Consider the following 18,869-nt stretch of genomic DNA (forward strand, 5'->3'; position numbering starts at 1 on the left):
TCGGGGGGAGGTGAGGTGGGAAGATCACCTGAGCCCAGGAGATCAAGGCTGCAGTGAGCCATGATCGTGCCACTGCACTCCAACCTGGGTAACAGAGCGAGACCCTGTCTCAAAAAAATGGATTTATGGTTGCTGAGAACCCATAGGGAAAGAAAAGGACTCCAGGAGTTTCTTGTCTTGGAAAAGAAAGTGAAATGAGATGGTTGGGGTAGGTTGAAGCAGCGCTTCTTTAACTGGTCCTCAGGACCGTCCCTCCAGGGGTCCAGGAGTTGATCTGAAAGGGCCCACACCAGGGCACAGAGTTCCTTGGAAATGGGTGACAGTGACTGTGGCCTGCATGGGAGGGGTCCTGCCCTGTGTGTCAGAGTGATGCGTCATCCAGCCAGGCCGCAGCCAGCACTGAGGCTTAAACAAATAAGAGGAGCTTGCTGTCTAGGGAGCAACCTTTAAGTTGCAGTGGGGTGATGGCGGCATCCGTGAGAAGCTGTGACTTGCTATTCAGTTGAGGCATAAGCCGCAAGATGGATACAGGTTGAAAATGGCTTCTGGGTGAAGTGAGATACACCTTCAGAGTTCGGCTTATCTCCTGCCATTGTAGAAAATTCAGCCCTGCCCAGAGGGTATGCCAGATAGACCAGATGTCTCCCTGTGGGTCTGTTGAAGGACTCAGGCTTGAGGTTACTTCCTGTCCTGCTTAAGCCCCAGCCTCAGAATGCTTGTTCCAGCCCATTTGAAGAGGAGCAGGACGTGAAGAGAGAAGTCACACGTCTGTGTCCCCACACGTTATTCCACAGGAAAGCATATTACTGTAGAATAACTTTCCATTTCGCTGTGTGCTTCCTCACCAGGTGAACTCGGTGTGCTGGGCCTCGCTGAATCACTTGGATTCCCACATTCTGTATCCTTTGGCAGAGGAAGAGGTTTGGTGGGCAGGCCACACCCTGACGTTGGACCTGGGTATCTGTGGGCTTCATGACATGGCATCTTAGTGACCAGAGGACTGGACCCTTGTGCACTTATATCTCACGCTTTAGGAAAAAAAGCAGCGTACCTGGATAGAACACAAGGATGCCCGTGGAGCACAGAGAAGCAGCTGAGGTCCCATCATGGCTGTTTCTCAAGATGACATTGATGTCACTGTGTGGCAGACACTGTCTGGGCCTTCACATGCATGTGGTGGAGACAGGATGGGAACTCAGGCAGTCTGACTCCAAGGCCGGCTCGCTCTGCCACTGTGGCGTGTGACAGGAGGCTCTGGGTTCACTACACAGACCCAGTATTCCTGCCGGAGAGCTGGTGTGGTAGCAGAGGAACAAGGCGGAAAGGAGCAGCACAGCCTTGGGGAGGAAGCCCAGCTCCTCCTGAGGCCAGGGAGGAAAACAGTGGTCAGGAGAGCAGGGTCCTCCTAGGGGAAGCTGAGGGCAGGGTCAGAGAGGGGGTTCCTCTGGCAGTGGACATGGGTCTGTGGGCTCTGGGCCTCAGGTCCCTGCTGGCAACAGCTTTTTAGAGCACTCATCACACTAGTCTCTGCCTTCCCGGAGAGCAAGCAGAGCCACTTTGCTGAGAGCACGGTAGTACAGTGTCATGGTCCCTGGCCTCTGGGACCCTTGGGGGCTGTTGATATGGCACAAGACTTGACTCACCCAAAACCACGTTAATGACTCTTGTCCTTGGTTCATTCTCTTATTAAATGTGTTCTGGAAACAATGTGACTACTCATTGCACTTCACACCTACTTCCTGAGTTGTGGTGAGATTAACATTAGTTAACTCCTGTGAAGGCACCTAGCAGTTTCTGGACATCATTTGGTCCTCGACAAATGATAACTGAATCAGAATCTTTTTTGTAAATGTTATTTGTTTCACAGCACTGTATTTCAAAGGAGTTTTTTTGGATTTTAATTTTTTTCAGAGAAAGGGGTCTTGCCCTGTCACCCAGGCTGGAGTGCAGTGGTACAATCATAGCTCACTCCAGCCTAGAACTCCTGGGCTCAAGTGATCCTCCTGCCTTAGCCTCCCAAGTCACTGGGACTGTAGGTATGCACCACCACACCCAGCTTACATTTCAAAGGGTCATAGAGCCTAAATACATTAGCGATCTGATTATAAATTTATATAAGGCATCAAACTATGTGTGTTCTCTAAATTGCAAATTTTATGTGGCTTTCATTTGATGGGGTTCTGTAGGCCAGTGGGACTGACCACATGTTACTATGATGATCTAACCAGAGGGCTAAAGAGGCCAAGCTCTGCAGAAAGCAAAAACAAGAACCTCACTCACATTTCCAGTCTTAAAACAGCATGGTATTCTTGTTTCTGTGAGCTAAGGAGAGGAAAAAAAAAAATCCATGTAATTGGACTTAAAGGGATGGATGGTCTGTTGTAGCTTCATCAGTGGCTCGCCCTCTGGTGGCCATTTCTGGTAGTCTTCGGGCTTTTGTGCTAAAGATTTTTTGTGCTGCTTCAGAAGTTCAGGTAACTTTTTCCCTTTAGAAAAATGGTACTTTGTTCAGACCTGCACTCTGCATTTTTCCTGCAAGAGTGGTGGGAAGTTAGATGGAATTCTTTCTACACTTATTGGGCCCTTAGTTAACCTGTGGCCTGTCAAAGGATTAAATCTTAGCCTGGCTCCGTAAGTACTCAAAGTTTGAGTATAAATAAGCTGAGATTCAGCAACAGTAACTAACATGCACATCCCACTTTCTTCACTTCCTTGCCTTCCAAACCCAGAAGCAAAATAAGTTTATTTGGTGGTGGTGTTCTCATTTACAGTTTCAGCACCTGGTGTATCCTGGAGATACTTAATTTGGAGCTTACCACCCAGAGCGGTATGTCACATACACATCACATACTCAGATAGTCAAGAATGTCACCTGGCCAGGCATGGTGGCTCCCACCGGTAATCTCAGCATTTTGGGAGGCCAAAGTTGGGGGATTGCTTGAGGCCAGGAGTTTGAGACCAGCCTGGGCAATACAGAAAGACCTCTCTACAAAAAAAATAATAATAAAATTCTATTAGCTGAGCAGCATGGTGCATGCCTTTAGTTCCAGGTACTCAGGAAGCTGAGGCAGGAGGATCATTTGAGCCCCAGAGTTCAAAGCTGCAGTGAGCTGTGATCACACTACTGCACTCCAGCCTGGGTGAAAGAGAGAGACCCTGTCTCTTAAAAAAGAGAAAAGTGACTGGGCACAGTGGCTCATTCCCATAATCCCAGCACTTTGGGAGGCTGAGGCAGGTGGATCACTTGAGGTCAGGAGTTCAAGACCAGCCTGGCCAACATGGTGAAACCCCATCTCTACTAAAAATACAAAAATTAGCCAGGTGTGGTGGCACGCACCCGTAATCCCAGCTATTCGGGAAGTTGAGGCAGGAGAATTGCTTGAAAACCCGGGAGACAGAGGTTGCAGTGAGCCAAGATTGCGCCACTGCACTCCAGCCTGAGCGAAAGAGCAAGACTCCATCTCAAAAAATGTATATAAAAATAAAATGTTTAAGAAGATTTTTAAAAGTTACATGATTGCTTTTCAGATATTTACATTTTCCAGTGAGGAATATGTGTGGTCATTCAGACAACACCTATCGAGTATATGCAGTTGCAAGGAGATAGAGACAGGCAGCTCCACAAGTCTTCAGTGTAGGAGGAAAGCTACATGCAGGAGGGATTGCAGCCACCTTCCTGGAGGGAGACCCATGAGGGCAGGAAGAGGCCAGGGACCCCTAATAGGAGGAGTAGGGAGAAAGCTTGGTATGTTTGGCAGCAGTTTGATATTCATGATGTCTCTGGCTAGGGAGCAGGGCCTTTCAAGACTGAATGCTCGCTCAGGGCTGTGGGAGGTCCCAGGGGGTTGTGATTGTGGAGTCATTTTTGAAAATGATTCCTTTGGTGGCATTGTTGGGGGATAGACGGATGAGAGCAAGTCCTCAGGCAGAAGCTGCTGCAAGACTAAGGGCAGTGGTGAGGGCGTGAAATGAGGTATCAGGAGTGGAGGGAAGGGCACCAAGAGGCAGGTGCAGGTTCTAGCCCGGGCATCTTGTGATAGGAGAAGGCCAGGATAGACCTCCCAGAGAGTGGTGGGTTGAGGCCGAGGAGTGTGTAGTAGAAATTGGGCTACATGGCCGTAGGGCAGAACTGGAATGTTTCCATCAGATTTAGAAACCAGGAGCTCATTGAAGACTGATGAGAACATTTCTCTGGGAAGGTGAGGGTCAGGCCTGGATTTCAGTGGAGGAAAGGCAAGGGAGTGAGAATAAATACAGGCTCCTCTGGAACAAAGTTTGGCTATGAGGGGAAAAGGAGAGGAACCACGTCAGTCAAAAGACACACACGTAGGCAAGGGTATAAAGGGGCAGGTCAGAGAGGGAACTCCAATGACTATGCTCATGTGAACAGAGACACCCACATGTAGTCAGGGAAATGCAAATTTAAATAACAGTGAGGTATCACCTGGTACCCATTCAGATAAGCAGAAATTTTAAGGGCTGGTAGTGAGATATTCTGTGCAATGCCATTTCTGTATGTTTTTTTTTAAACAAAAGCTGCTTTGTATTATTTATTGACAAATATATGTAGTGGAAATACAGCATGGCTTAGAAGAACTCACACCAATTTGAGAAGAGCAGTTCTCTCTGAGTAGAGAAGGGAGAATTGGACTAGGGAGGGATCAGAGAGGGCTTTTTGGGCTTTTTAATAGTATTTTATTTTTGAGACATGGTCTTACTCTGTCACCCAGGCTGGAGTGTGGTCACATGATCACAGCTCACCGCAGCCTTGACTTCCAAGGCTCAAGCAATCCTCCCACCTCAGCCTCCCAAGGAGCTGGTACTACAGGCACACACCACCACACCCAGCTAGTTTTTGTATTTTTTGTAGAGACAAGGTTTTGCTGTGTTTCCCAGGCTGGTCTCGAACTCCTGGACTCGAGTGATCCTCCTGCCTCAGCTTCCCAAAGTGCTGGGATTACATAGGCAGGAGCCACCACACCCAGCTTTTAACTATATCTGATTTGTTTTTCCCTTTAAAAAACATCTGAAGCTGGCCAGTCACGATGGCTCACCCCTATAATCCCAGCACTTTGGGAGGCCGAGGCGGGCGGATCACGTGAGGTCGGGTGTTCGAGACGAGTCTGACCAACTTGGAGAAACCCCGTCTCTACTAAAAATACAAAATTACCCAGGCGTGGTGGCACATGCCTGTAATCCCAGCTACTCAGGAAGCTGAGGCAGGAGAATCGCTTGAACCTGGGAGGCAGAGGTTGCGGTAAGCCGAGATCGCGCCATTGCACCCCAGCCTGGGCAACAAGAGCGAAACTCCGTCTCAAAAACAAACAAACAAAAAAACATCTGAAGGTAAATGTGGGCAGTGTAAACGCATGTTGAATCTGGACGGTGGGGGTTACTCTGGCCTAGGTTGTGTGCCGCATGACTTTCTGAAGGGTAAATGTCCATGCCTCCTCCCAGAGGGGAGCCTTGTGCCTAACTGTCCTTAACAGCTTTTTCCAGGCTATGCCTCATGGGACTCGCAGAGACTCCAGGCTGTGCCACCCTGCTCCCAGCATCACTGTTTGTCAATAGTCACCCAGGTACAGGGTTCTTCTCCTTTAAAGAAATCTGTCCTCTGTCTCCCGAGAGCTGTGTGGGGGTGGCTTAGAGAGAAGTATGGGGCCGCTGCAGAGGCACTGTGGGAGGATTCCCTAAGCCTGTCCCAGGGTTAGTACCAGAAGCATGTGTTTTTTTTTACAGCATCTGCCCCTTTTTACCCATCTTGGGCCATTTCAGTCATTTCAGCAGCCAGAGCAGACTTAACACGCATGTAAACCAGCGTGAGCTCAGAACAGATTCGGACGCCCGTGCACATCATTCAGAAAACACCTCTGAAGGTCCAAAGCACCTCAGGTGCTATCAGGGATACTTAATACGTTAAGGCAATTTGACTCCTCCTTCCTGACAGCATTCTGGATATTACATTTCAGTCTATCAGAAAATTAGGATCAATAAGACCAGGGTGAGAGGCCTCTTAAGAGTGTGGGCTTCAGGCAGACCTGGCACGAATCCCAGCTCTGCCCCTTGCCAACTTGAATGGAATGTTGAACCTCTCTAAAGTGGACAGGGCCTTCTCAGTCCACATCCATGGAGAATTAGGTGAGATCACGTACATTTAGCCCAGTGCCTGGTATTTCATTGCACAGCAAGCTTATGAGGCAGGAGTGTGTCTTACCACCATTTTACAGATAAGGAAACTGAGGCAGACAGTTTCAGAATTTGTCTTACAAAAGTAATTTTTAGTGTTGGAGGTCAGGCTCACAGTACCCTTTGGGGAGGTAGTAATTGGGAAAGGGATGTGAGGGAGGCCTCTGGGGTACTGGATTGTTTTATGTCTTGTCTTGTCTTTCTTTTTTTTTTTTTCTTTTTTTTTTTTTTTTTGAGACGGAGTTTTGCTCTTATTGCCCAGGCTGAAGTGCAATGGCACGATCTCAGCTCACCACAACCTCCGCCTCCCGGGTTCAAGCAATGCTCCTGCCTCAGCCTCCCAAGTAGCTGAGATCACAGGCGCACACCACCACGCCCGGCTAATTTTTGTATTTTTAGTAGAGACGGGATTTCACCATGTTGGTTAGGCTGGTCTCGAACTCCTGACCTCGTGATCCACCTGCCTCGGCCTCCCAAAGTGCTGGGATTACAAGCGTGAGCCACAATGCCCGGCCCTTTTTTTTTTTTTTTTTTTTTTTTTTTTTTTTGAGATGGAGTTTCGCTCTTGTTGCCCAGGCTGGAGTGCAATGACACGATCTCAGTTCACCGCAACCTCTGCCTCTGGGGCTCAAGCGATTCTCCTGCCTCAGCCTCCCAAGTAGCCGGGATTACAGGCATGTACCACCACACCTGGCTGATTTTTGTATTTTTAGTAGAGACGGGATTCTCCACGTTGGTCAGGCTGGTCTCGAACTCCCAACCTCAGGTGATCCACCCGCTTCGGCCTCCTAAAGTGCTGGGATTACAGGCGTGAGCCACCACGCCTGGCCTGGATTGTTTTATTTCTTAACCTGGGTGGTGGGTACATGGCTATATTTAGTTTGTGATAACTCACTGAACTGTATCCTTACAATCTGTACGTTCTATCAATGCAAAAGTTTATTTTAAAAAATATTTTGTCGAAGCACAGTGGCTCATGCCTGTAATCTCAACACTTTGGGAGGCCAAGGCAGGATAATCGTTTGAGCCCAGGAGTTCAAGACCAGCCTGAGCAACATAGCAAGACTCCAATCTCTACAAAAAATAAATAATTAGCCATGTGTGGTGGCTCACACCTGTGATCCCAGCTACTTGGGAGGCTGAGATGGGAGGATTCCTTGAGCCTGGGAGGTTGAGGATGCATTGAGCCATGATCACGCCACTGCACTCCAGACTGGGCAAAAGAACAAGACCCTGTCTTAAAAAAAATATATATATATATATATATATATTTATTTATTTATTTATTTATTTATTTTTATGTGTGTGTGTGTGTGTGTGTGTATGTATATACACACACACTTGTCTGAGATCACATAGCTGGTAGGTGATCGAGGAACGGAGCCACCTTACCTCCAACAGTATACTACCTCCCTGATATCAGTACTATTCGTACTGTAAACACGACTACTGGGAATGTTAACAAAGATGCATTTTCGGAATAACCACTTGTGAGCCAGGCATCCCAGCTGAGTCTCTCTTGCAACCACAAAACCCAGAATGGGGCCAAAGGTATAGACCCTCTGAGCAGCTATGGGCATATTTGGATGTTTTCCGAACCCAGTGGTCCCTGGCCTGCCTAGAAGGCAGCCACACTTTACATTCTCCTATCCCCTTAGCAGGAATAGACCGGCCTGGCATGCTCTGCAGTTTCCGGATCCCTGGTGCCTGGTCCTGTGCCTGGTCCCTGAATATCCAAGCAAATAACTGCTTCAGTACAGGTGAGCCTGGCTCCCCAGGTGCCCAGAGAAGAGGCCTTAACAGGCCTTAAAACCCCATGTAGTTGTCCCTCTCCCCAGACTACATGTGACATAATCTTACCAGCCCATCTCTGTCTCCGCCAGGCTTGTCTCGGCGGGTCCTGTTGACCAACGTGGTGACGGGACACCGGCAGTCCTTTGGGACCAACAGTGATGTCTTGGCCCAGCAGTTTGCTCTCATGGTTGGTTGGATTGGGACAGGCAGAATATAAAAGTTTGCCCCATGTAGAAATTTGGCCAGATTGAAATTGGACTCCTCTGTGTGCCATCTAGTCCTCTTTGACAGGGGAGAAATAGCATCAGAAAGGATCAGTGGGTTCCTTTGTAAGGGTGTCTGAGCTGAGTGAAAGTTGGTTGATCCAGAACAGCTGGCCTGAGTTGCTCTACACAACCTCTCATGGAAAGGTATTGTGAGCAGTTCTTGGGTACTTGGATTTACCCAGTAGGACAAACCATTTTTAAAATGTATAAGCCAAACACCAATTCTTCACAGCTCCCAGGTTATATATTTTATATATTTAAAAAATCAGGCCAGGTACAGTGGCTAATGGCTGTAATCCCAACACTTTGGGAGGCCAAGATGGGTGGATCACAAGGTCAGGAGTTCAAGACCAGCCTAGCCAAGATGGTGAAACCCCTTCTCTACTAAAAATACGAAAGTTAGCCAGGCGTAGTGCTGGGCGCCTGTAATCCCAGCTGCTCGAGAGACTGAGGAGAATTGCCTGAACCCGGGAGGCGGAGGTTGCAGTGAGCCAAGATCGCACCACTGCACTCCAGCCTGGTCAACAGAGCAAGACTCTGTCTCAAAAAAAAAAAAAAAAAAAAAAAAAAATTGTGGTCATTACTATATTTCACAGACTTGTCTCTAGAAAATGCCGTCTTCCCTTAAAAGTGAATGAACCCACTAACCTGCTTTTGGTGGAGATGGGGTGCTATCTCTGGGACTTCAGAGAGAAAGGCCAAAGGGGACAGTGCAGGGGGGTGGGGGGCTCCTGGGACCTCCGTGCTACCCATGAGGAGGACACATGGGGTCTGGTTCTTCTAGCCACTAACAAGGAATCATCCTCCCTTCCAACTCCATTGAGACCCAAACCCTGACCAGCACGTGTCTAATCACACCGTCTGACCCAGAGGCTGGAAGAGGGGTTGTATCAGGAGGACCTGCCCTGCCCAGCCTCAGAGGGATGTCATGATAGCCAGGTACTGAGCAGTCCCTCTTTCCACAGGCTCCTCTGCTGTTTAATGGCTGCCGCTCTGGGGAAATCTTTGCCATTGATCTGCGTTGTGGAAATCAAGGCAAGGGATGGAAGGCCACCCGCCTGTTTCATGATTCAGCAGTGACCTCTGTGCGGATCCTCCAAGATGAGCAATACCTGATGGCTTCAGACATGGCTGGAAAGGTAGGGGATCATGGACTTTCTCAGGCCACAGGGTCTCGTGGCCCAGTGCCCTGCCAGGTGAAAGGGTTCTGCTGAAGAGGTCCTCACACCAAGACCCCAGGCAGGGGAATTTCGCTGAAGACCAAGTGATTTGTAGGCCCTGCATGGGGACTGCTTCGTTGACCATATGAGCCTAATCTGACGTAAACAAAAGTGAAAAGGATTCTCTGGTTATGTCTTTTTTTTTTTTTTTGAGATGGAGTCTTGCTCTGTCGCCCGGGCTGGAGAGCAGTGGTACTATCTTGGCTCACTGCAACCTCTGTCTCTCAGGTTCAAGCGATTCTCCTGCCTCAGCCTCCTGAGTAGCTGGGATTACAGGTGCCCGCCACTGCGCCCGGCTAAGTTTTGTATTTTTAGTAGAGATGGGGTTTCACCATGTTGGTCAGGCTGGTCTCGAACTCCTGACCTCATGATCTGCCCACCTTGGCCTCCCATAGTGCTGGGATTACAGGCATGAGCCACCGTGCCCGGCCTGGTTACATGCTTTTGATGGACAACAAGGCTCAAGAATTCGAGATGGAGATCTTCATGACCTGCACAGGCCACTGGAGACCACCTTGCCTTCCTGGCTTTGCACTTGGGGACCACCATGGTACCTCCTGGCCCCTCCCTGATGGCCCCTGGTGCTTTTTCCACAGATCAAGCTGTGGGACCTGAGGACCACGAAGTGCGTAAGGCAGTACGAAGGCCACGTGAATGAGTACGCCTACCTGCCCCTGCATGTGCACGAGGAAGAAGGAATCCTGGTGGCAGGTACTTGAGGAAGGAAGGGGAAGTTCCACCCCATCAAATACTGTCTCTCAGGGGCGATCCCAGCAACTTCAGCAGCAGAGGGAAAAGTTACCCCAAAACAGAACTGAATCAAGGGGAGTGTGGACAGCTGGGTGGGGAGACTAGGAGGGAAGTAGAATTGGATTATATTAGTAATCAGGAGTGTAAATAAATGTCCACCAGGTGGACAGCCTCATCCCATGTCAGTGGGCAAACGTCACTTCAGAAACAGGCAGGTGGGGAGGTCCTGGGGAGCCTGGGTTTGGAGTTTGAGTGGATTTCATCAGGCCAGCATTATTCCACCACGCAACTATCTTATCCAAAAACTCGGGCTCCCTGTTGTCTTTACTCACATTTCCACCAGAGGATGCTGAGAAAAGAAGTTATGGTCATTGTAAAGATTCTTGGCCCCGGCCCGGCACGGTGGCTCACGCCCGTAATTCCAACACTTTGGGAGGCCAAGGAGGGTGGATCACGAGGTCAGGAGATTGAGACGATCCTGGCCAACATGGTGAAACCCCATCTCTACTAAAATACAAAAATTAACTGGGCATGGTGGCACCTGCCTGTAATCTCAGCTACTCGGAAGTCAGAAGCAGGAGAATTGCTTGGACCAGGAAGTCGGAGGTTGCAGTGAGCCGATATCACGCCACTGCACTCCAGCCTGGCAACAGAGCGAGACTCCGTCTCAAAATAAATAAATAAATAAATAAATAAATAAAAAAGATTGGTGGCCCCTTTACTACCATCCCTGTGGCTCCATGATCTGCAGATTAGGAGCAGCTATCTGGCCACTAAGCCCCCTGGAAGGGAGTTACCAGTTGATTACAGATGATGGTGGCTATAGCGTAATCAGACAGTGTGCAGGCTCAATGCTTTCACACTGAAATAGTAGCTGCTGACACTGCAGAATGTGTTCTCAGTCTTCAAGAATTGTCATCTCTACTGGTATTCCTATAGAAAGGGCTTATACCCCATGGAACATTTTTGTGGCTAGGGAGCATTACTTTGTTAGGACATTCATAGACTTATTTACTATTCTCATCAACACCAGGACTTCGCCTCCTTTTTAAGTCGATTTTTCACCTATTTTTATCACAGAAGAGCTCCTGTGAGCTGGATGATAGAGAGAGCTCAGCCTTGCTGAGAGGCAGATGCAGGTAGTTACCAGCTGCAGTAATAAACTGCAGCCGGGATTCAGCTTCAGCCAAGATAGCACTTCTGGTCTTAGAGTCACACAAGTGATCAGAATCACAAATGTGAAATCCATGACTGCCCAAGGCCTGTCCTCTTCTCCTGCTGAAGGTCTCCAGTAGTGTATATCATGTTTCTGGGCTGCTGTAACCCATGCTGTTGTGTGTCACAGTCCTCAGAACTGGAGCCCTGAAGACTTAAACCGGTCCTAGGAACTGAAGCATTAAACCAGAAAGAGCTGTGGGGAGAGTTGTCAACCTAGCCCATCCCCAGGATGTAATGACTTTGACAGATCTTTTACTATAACATGAAAAGATCAGGCCAGGTGTGGTAGCTATAATTCCAGCACTTAGGGAGCTTGAGGCCAGGAGTTTAAGACCAGCTGGGGCAACACAGCAAGACCCTATCTCAAAAAAAAAAAAAAATTAGGCATGGTGGCACACACTTGTAGTCCTAGTTAACTCAGGAGGCTGAGGCAGAAGGATGGCTTGGGCCCAGGAGTTCAAGGCTGCAGTGAGCCCTGATCACACCACTGCACTCCAGCCTGGGTGACAGAGCAAGACCCTGTCCCTAAAAAATGGGGGAAATCAGTTGCATGTCACCTAGACCAGGTGGGCCACGCTCGTACTTGAACGTTCCATGACATCAAGAGCAGCAGAATCCCCAGACATTAGCCAGGATGTCTCCGAGCCATTCATGGCATCACACAGCCAACCAGGGCATCTTGTCATTGTTCTAGCACAACAGGGCGACTTGGGTTATCCGTAGAAATACTGTCCGTTAATGAGTTTGTGTTTTGGCTCACATGAAATCACAGCCCCGAGGAATCTTGGGAAGCCATGTCCACATGTAGGTAAGTTTTCCTTTGCATTCTCTCACTAGCCTGCCATGTGTCTCTCCTCTTTCCTAGTGGGCCAGGACTGCTACACGAGAATCTGGAGCCTCCACGATGCCCGCCTACTGAGAACCATACCCTCCCCGTACGCTGCCTCCAAGGCCGACATTCCCAGTGTGGCCTTCTCGTCGCGGCTGGGGGGCTCCCGGGGCGCGCCGGGGCTGCTCATGGCTGTCGGGCAGGACCTTTACTGTTACTCCTACAGCTAATTCTGCAGGGCACAGCCCAGAGCCATGTGGATTTGACTTACGGGAGTAAAGCGTAACTTTTTACTGCATCTAATGGGGGCGTTTTAAGTGACACTCAGTGTACACAGATCCCATCCTCTGGCTGCTAGGAGAGAAGTGCTGAATGTTCCATGTGGAGACGCTCAGGAAAGTTATTTGAGTTAAATTGCTGGCTCAGAGAGCTTGGAAGTCCTTTTCATAAAAGGTATCTCTTTCCTTTTCTTATTGAATTCTTAGAACTTAGTTAACCCTCCCTGCCTTTTCTTAACAAAAAGGACTTTTCTAAGGACTGAAGATTGGCAAAAACGAAAAGCTTCTTCCTCCAAGAGCCCATTGGAGAAGCCCAGTGATGAGACGGTGAGATGGTTTGAGTCCTCGGTGCCTGGGTAGCAGGAAGAAAGACCTGCATCCTGCATCTGTACTTGGGGAAGCCAGCGGAGAGGACGGGGAGGTTACTTCTCTAAGTTTCTGCAGAAATATTGAAGGCTGGAGTTTGGAATCCTTAAACTTGGCCTTCTCAAACTCAGCAGCAGATCTCCGGGATTCTCCTGTTATTATCCAAAGGCGTTGGAAGGAAAGATGGATCTTCTTACATGCTAGAAGTTTTAAACGGTCCTTAACATGCCTTTGTTGAAGCACCTTCCAGAATGTAAGGTTCAGCAGCTCTGGTTTCTATTACGGTGACTTGAATGTCAGATTCAAGGGCCCGGCGTCAAAGGAAATTGGTTTTGACTTTTTGTAATCTAGGAGCGACAGTTCGTGAGATGTTTATTCAGTGTTAAAGAGCCTGTTTTTCTACCAAACAATAAAACCAAGAGAAGAATCATGGTGTGACATGCGCTTCTGTGAATGACTTAGGAGATCATGAAGCTTGGGCTGCTGGGACCAGCTTTCATAGCCTTCCTGGAGAGCTTCCCTGGGTCCCTCCAGACCCACTCTGCCCTCATCATCTGTCCATCTCCACCCTGCTCTGTGCATGCCCAAAAGACTCACCTCTGGACTAGGTCAGGGTTCCCTGGCTCCCAGCGGCTAGGTAGGTTCAGCCAGTGGGAAGCAGCAGCAGAACACAGAGGGCAAGAGGAGAGGGAGGTGGGATCGCTGGTTCCCCGGCTCCCTTCTGGTTGGGCTGTGGGTGGCTGTAACCAAAACCCACCACTTCTATTGGAAAGCGCTCAGAGAGAGCCGGGTTCCAACAACTCTTCATTTGTCCCTTCAGACCTACAGCTGGTCATCACACCTCACTGTTGCTGGCCCAGAATGCCTCACTAGGTAGACTTGCAGTTACCCACTTGAATGTTTCCTGCCAGTACCCTGACTAATACAGCATATTCTATAAAGAACCAAATTTTTTTTTTTTTTTTTTTTGAGATGGTGTTTTATACTTGTTGCCCAGGCTGGAGTGCAATGGCGCTCTCACCGCACCCTCCACCTCCTGGGTTCTAGTGATTCTCCTGCCTCAGCCTCCCGAGTAGGTTGGATTATAGGCGCATGCCACCACGCCTGGCTAATTTTGTATTTTTAGTAGAGATGGGGGTTTCTACATGTTGGTCAGGCTGGTCTCAAATTCCCGACCTCAGGTGATCTGCCCGCCTCAGCCTCCCAAAGTGCTGGGATTATAGGCCTGAGCCACCGCACCTGGCCCGATTCTTAAATATATTTAATCCGTCCGCCCCAGTTATCTAAGGCTCTGACCTCTTCCTTCTCCCACCAACAAACCCCAGGGCAGTTTGCACTGTGCCCCCTCAGCATTGTGGCTGACAGTCTTCTGTATTCTCTTTCCCACATTCAGGATCATGGTGGCACAGGAAGGGATGGCTGGATAGTAGAATGCATCCTCCACATCTTCAGGAAAGGACAGAGATACCTCAACAGAAGTTGGGCAGAGACAGGCAAGTGCTGCCTCCATTTCCAGCCTCATCATGGTTCCTGGGCCATAGCAAAGCCTGGTTGAGGGGAAGAGGCCCAGGGACTGCATCTTTCCAGCTTTTCTTCACATACACAAGCAGATGGTGCCACAGTACTCCCTGATATTAGCTAATAAGCACCTACTGTGTGTCAGCCGCCCCCCCCCCCCTTTTTTTTTTTTGAGACATGGTCTCACTCTGTCGCCCAAGCTGGAGTGCATGAGTTGCAGTAGCACAATTACTACTCACTGCAGTCTTGACCTCCTTGGGCTTGAGCAATCCTCCCACCTCAGTCTTCTGAGCAGTTGGGCCCACAGGTGTGCACCACCACACTCAGTTAATTTTTTATTTTTTGTAGAGATGGCGTCTCCCTATGTTTCCCAGGCTGGTCTTGAACTCCTAGGCTCAAGTGATCCTCTGGCCTCAGCCTCCCAAAGTGCTGGCATTACAGACACGAGCCATTTGTAAGACACTTCTCACCCTCACACTAACCCCACGGCACAGTTTGGGAAACAAGTTTGTTGAGTTAAAGTGGTTTGGCAAGAAGGGCTGAGCTGGGATTAAGATTCCGCTCTTCCCAACTCTGAAGCCCCTGTTCCCCTCACTGCTGCGTCCTGCTCATTTTCCAGGCCCAGGTTAACAACAATGGGAAAGAGTTGAGAGATACTTTTCTAACAGGGTAAACCCTCCTCCCAGCCCAACTCCACCATCCTGGGCCACTCCTCTACTCACATGATCCTTTGTACCATTTGGTCCAATTGATCTTGATCTCATCCATTTTTACCACATGGGTCAGAGACAAGGGTGAGATTTTTCTCATTTCTCGTGGGAGAAAGGCAAGCTCTGCCAAGCCCAGAATTTCTGGCCCCTCCTGTCCCAGCACAAACCATTCACAGTCTTCCCACAATTATTCCTGGTGCAGGGTTTCATTTCTAGGAAGCCTTCTGTCCCTCAACCTCACCAGCCCTTGGCTTTTCAGCCCAGAGGCTCAGGACATTTGAGGATTGCGTGTTTGGCTGTGGGCATGGGGAATGCAGTGACTATGCCTGGTTGGCATCCCATACCACACCCAGGGGAATGGGGAAGCCAAGAGGTGGACTGGAAGCAGGCTCAGGCCTCTCTCTCCTTGCCCCCAAGGGCATCCTCTCTAGCAGGTGGCCACTACAATGCTGATGTCAAACTGGTCAGTGGGTTCAGTGGAAGGTTTGGCTACCGCGGGAACACCCCAGCTCTCCGTCGGAGCACGACTGTCTTTGGAGAGGTCACCCACTTCCCTCTGTTCTAACAGCATCTCTTCCCTTCATAGCCCTCAACCTGAATTTCTAAGACAGATGTTTAGGTGAACTCTCAATGTTATTTTACATTAAAAAAATTTGTGTCTCCAAGTGTGCTGTTTCTTCCCTGAGATTGGAGGAAGGAGCCAGCTGTACTCTCAGCTTCTCTTACCCTGGAGAGGAGGTGAGACGAGAAAGGGCTTCTCAGGCCTATGCCCTTGCACTCGGAGAGGCTTCACTTCTCCCCTGCCAGTGGGATAAGAAGGAGCCACACTATTCAACCTCAATAAAACACTTCCCCAGCTATCAGCAGGACCCCAGGATCAGAGCTGGCTACTGTTTCCATCAAGAACAGAGCAAAGGCCAAGCTTCGTGGTTTATGCGTGTAATCCCAGCACTTAGGGAGGCCGAAGTGATGCCGAGACGGGAGGATTGCTTGAGCTTAGGCAGTTGGATCACTTGAAACCAGCCTGGGCAACATGCCAAAACCCTGTCTTTACAAAACACACACACACACACACACGCATGCACGCACACTCTCTCTCACTCTTAGCCCAGGCTGGAGTACAGTGGTGTGATCTCAGCTCACTGCAACCTCCGCCTCTCAGGGTTCAAGCAATTCTCCTGCCTCAGCCTCCCTAGTAGCTGGGATTACAGGCGCCTGCCACCACGCCCAGCTAATTTTTTTTGTATTTTTAGCAAAGACGGGATTTCGCCATGTTGGTCAGGCTGGTCTCAAACTCCTGACCTCACCTCGGCCTCCCAAAGTGCTGGGATTACAGGCGTGAGCCACTGCGCCCAACCCAGGATGTCATTTTTCAAGTGTTCGCTTTCAGTTTATTGGTGGCCAAGGGAAAAGCCAAAGCAGATGATGGATAATTAAGAAGGTGGGGCTTTAGAACACAAAGCTTGCCAGAACTCTAGTGTGGGTGGAACTTGATTGTATTGAGTCACCATAAGTGGACAAGGAAGGAGCTCCTGATAGGTGAAGGGGGTATAGCTCAGGGGTAGAGCATTTGACTGCAGATCAAGAGGTCCCCGGTTCAAATCCGGGTGCCCCCTTCCCGGATGTTTTCTCATTTAAAAGTAAATACTGTCAGCCACAGCGTCACCAGAAAAGATAGAGGGATTTTCAGCTTGCTCTTGTGCTAAAATTGCTCCTCCCACATTCCAGCTGACCATTAGGATAGAAAGCCCCCCTTTAGGACCTCCACTGCCTTCCATTAAGACCAAGTACCTGAGGAGATTCTAAATCTATGAGTAAGTCTGAGAGCTGTGAACACAATTTGGCCATCGGGTGTGTGTCAGAGTATATATAAAAATGTTCCTTCAACCTATACTTTTGAAAAGCTCCCTTGAATTAAAACATGAAAGAAGGGCCAGGCACAGTGGCTCATGCCAATAATCCCAGCACTTTGGAAACCAAGGTGGGCGGATCACTTGAGTTCAGGAGTTCAAGACCAGCTTGAGCCACATGGAGAAACCCTGTCTCTACTAAAAATACAAAAATTAGCCAGGTGTGGTGGTGCGTGCCTGTAATCCCAGCTACTTGGGAGGCTGAGGCAGGAGAATTGCTCGAACCCAGGAGGTGGAGGCTGCAGTGAGCCCAGATCATGCCACTGCACTCCAGCCAGGGTGACAGGAGAGACTGTCTCAAAAAACAAACAAACAAAAAAAAAACCTCTTTGATGACATCCTTTGCCATGGTCTTTAATGCTACACAACCACAACTAACCACTTTATGGGGTTTTCCCTTTGTCAGTTTTACAGTGGCTCACCCTTTCCCCTAGTTTCTTGTCATCAACCGTAATTAGGGTGATCCGGTGTTCAGCACCAAGGGTCTTCAGCCACATAGGCAGGCTCATCACAGCTGGGGGCAGCACACAAGGATGGGCCCAGCGCTTGTCTAGGACTTTGGCAGCTCCTCAAATTCCATGTGCTAGGCCATCATGGATGAGGGCAGCCTTTGGGACCTTTATAAAGCAGTATTAAGGTCCATGACACCTCCAGCAGTGATGCCTTCCTGGGCCATGGCGGTGGGTTAGGGGGGAAGCTGATTCTTGAACACCCCTGAGCCTCTGCCTCCGTGACTCAGTGGCGGGGGGGAAAGAGCAGCAGTTTGTTCTTGGTTAACACTCACTGCACCTAAAATGTGGTCTAGGTTGCATGAAAAGGGGTTAAACTTGGCCAAGAAGTTGATTAAGCATTTTGGCCAGTTTGCTTGTTACCACTGATGTCATAAAAATTAATATGTTACAATCTCCGAGCATTTTTCTTTTTTTTTTTTTTTAGACAAGGTTTCACTCTGTCGCCCAGGCGTGATCTTGGCTCACTGCAGCCTTGACCCCCCCAGGCTCAAGCAATTCTCCCACCTCAGCCTCCTGAGTAGCTGAGATTACAGGCGTGTGCCACCACATCAGTCTGATTTTTGAGGTTTTGGGGTTTCTTTTTTTGTAGAGACAGGATTTTGCCATGTTGCTCAGGCTGGTCTAGAACTCCTGGCCTCAAAGGGATGCCTTGGCATCCCAAAGCACTGGGATTACAGGTGTGAGCCACCGTGCCTGGCCTTGAAGGATTTTCCATTTTGCCCTACTCCCCAGGTGACAATGAAAGGTAGCAAATGAGCAGGTGATTGTGACGGCAGCACTGAGCTGTGATAGACCCCTTGCTGACTAGCTCAGTGTTTGCTTACTTATAGCCTTCTAGAGACAACAATGAATGGCACACGCTGGTTATCAAAAATGTCCACAAATACTGGCCGGGTGCGGTGGCTCACGCCTGTAATCCCAACACTTTGGGATCACTTGAGGTTGGGAGTTGAAGACCAACCTGGCCAATGTGGTGAAACCCCGTGTCTACTGAAAATACAAAAACTAACCAAGCGTGGTGGTGCACGCCTGTAATCCCAGCTACTCAGAAGGCTGAGGCAGGAGAATCCCTTGAACCCTGGAGGCGGAGGTTGCAGTGAGCCGAGATTGCACCACTGCACTCCAGCCTGAGTGACAGAGTAAGACTCTGTCTCAAAAAAAAAAAAAAAAAGCCCACAAATAAATACTGCCTCATGTCCCATGTTGCTGTGGACACCCGAGAATCCAACTGGCCCAACATGGTTTGGAGGGCACTGCCAGCCTCCTGGGTGTCCCCAGAAAGGTTCCTCACAGCAGGCATCCTTCATCGAAC

General features: G+C 49.2%; 1 protein-coding gene and 1 non-coding gene across 41 annotated transcripts in view; both read left to right on the forward strand.

Annotated features, from left to right (window-relative positions):
* The window catches only part of DCAF4 (DDB1 and CUL4 associated factor 4), a 41,512-nt gene that overhangs the window by 20,253 nt on the left and 2,390 nt on the right, over positions 1 to 18,869 (forward strand). For 10 of the 40 annotated variants that reach the window (XM_009428094.4, XM_016926328.3, XM_016926326.3 and 7 more), the window contains 7 exons: positions 849 to 898; positions 5,500 to 5,579; positions 7,845 to 7,946; positions 8,070 to 8,167; positions 9,212 to 9,385; positions 10,063 to 10,177; positions 12,300 to 13,326. In XM_009428094.4, the coding sequence (XP_009426369.1) occupies positions 849 to 898; positions 5,500 to 5,579; positions 7,845 to 7,946; positions 8,070 to 8,167; positions 9,212 to 9,385; positions 10,063 to 10,177; positions 12,300 to 12,493 (813 nt within the window). In that variant the 3' untranslated portion in view covers positions 12,494 to 13,326. Of the gene's footprint in view, positions 1 to 848; positions 899 to 5,499; positions 5,580 to 7,844; positions 7,947 to 8,069; positions 8,168 to 9,211; positions 9,386 to 10,062; positions 10,178 to 12,299; positions 13,327 to 14,300; positions 15,801 to 18,869 lie in introns of those variants that run through there. The other 30 variants (XM_016926318.3, XM_016926327.3, XM_016926323.4 and 27 more) reach the window with 11 other exon arrangements.
* On the forward strand, positions 16,680 to 16,751 carry TRNAC-GCA (transfer RNA cysteine (anticodon GCA)). Its single transcript has one exon. It is a non-coding gene; the product is annotated as a tRNA-Cys (tRNA).

Source organism: Pan troglodytes, chromosome 15, assembly GCF_028858775.2.
Source record: "Pan troglodytes isolate AG18354 chromosome 15, NHGRI_mPanTro3-v2.0_pri, whole genome shotgun sequence".
NCBI classification, from domain to species: Eukaryota; Metazoa; Chordata; class Mammalia; order Primates; family Hominidae; genus Pan; species Pan troglodytes.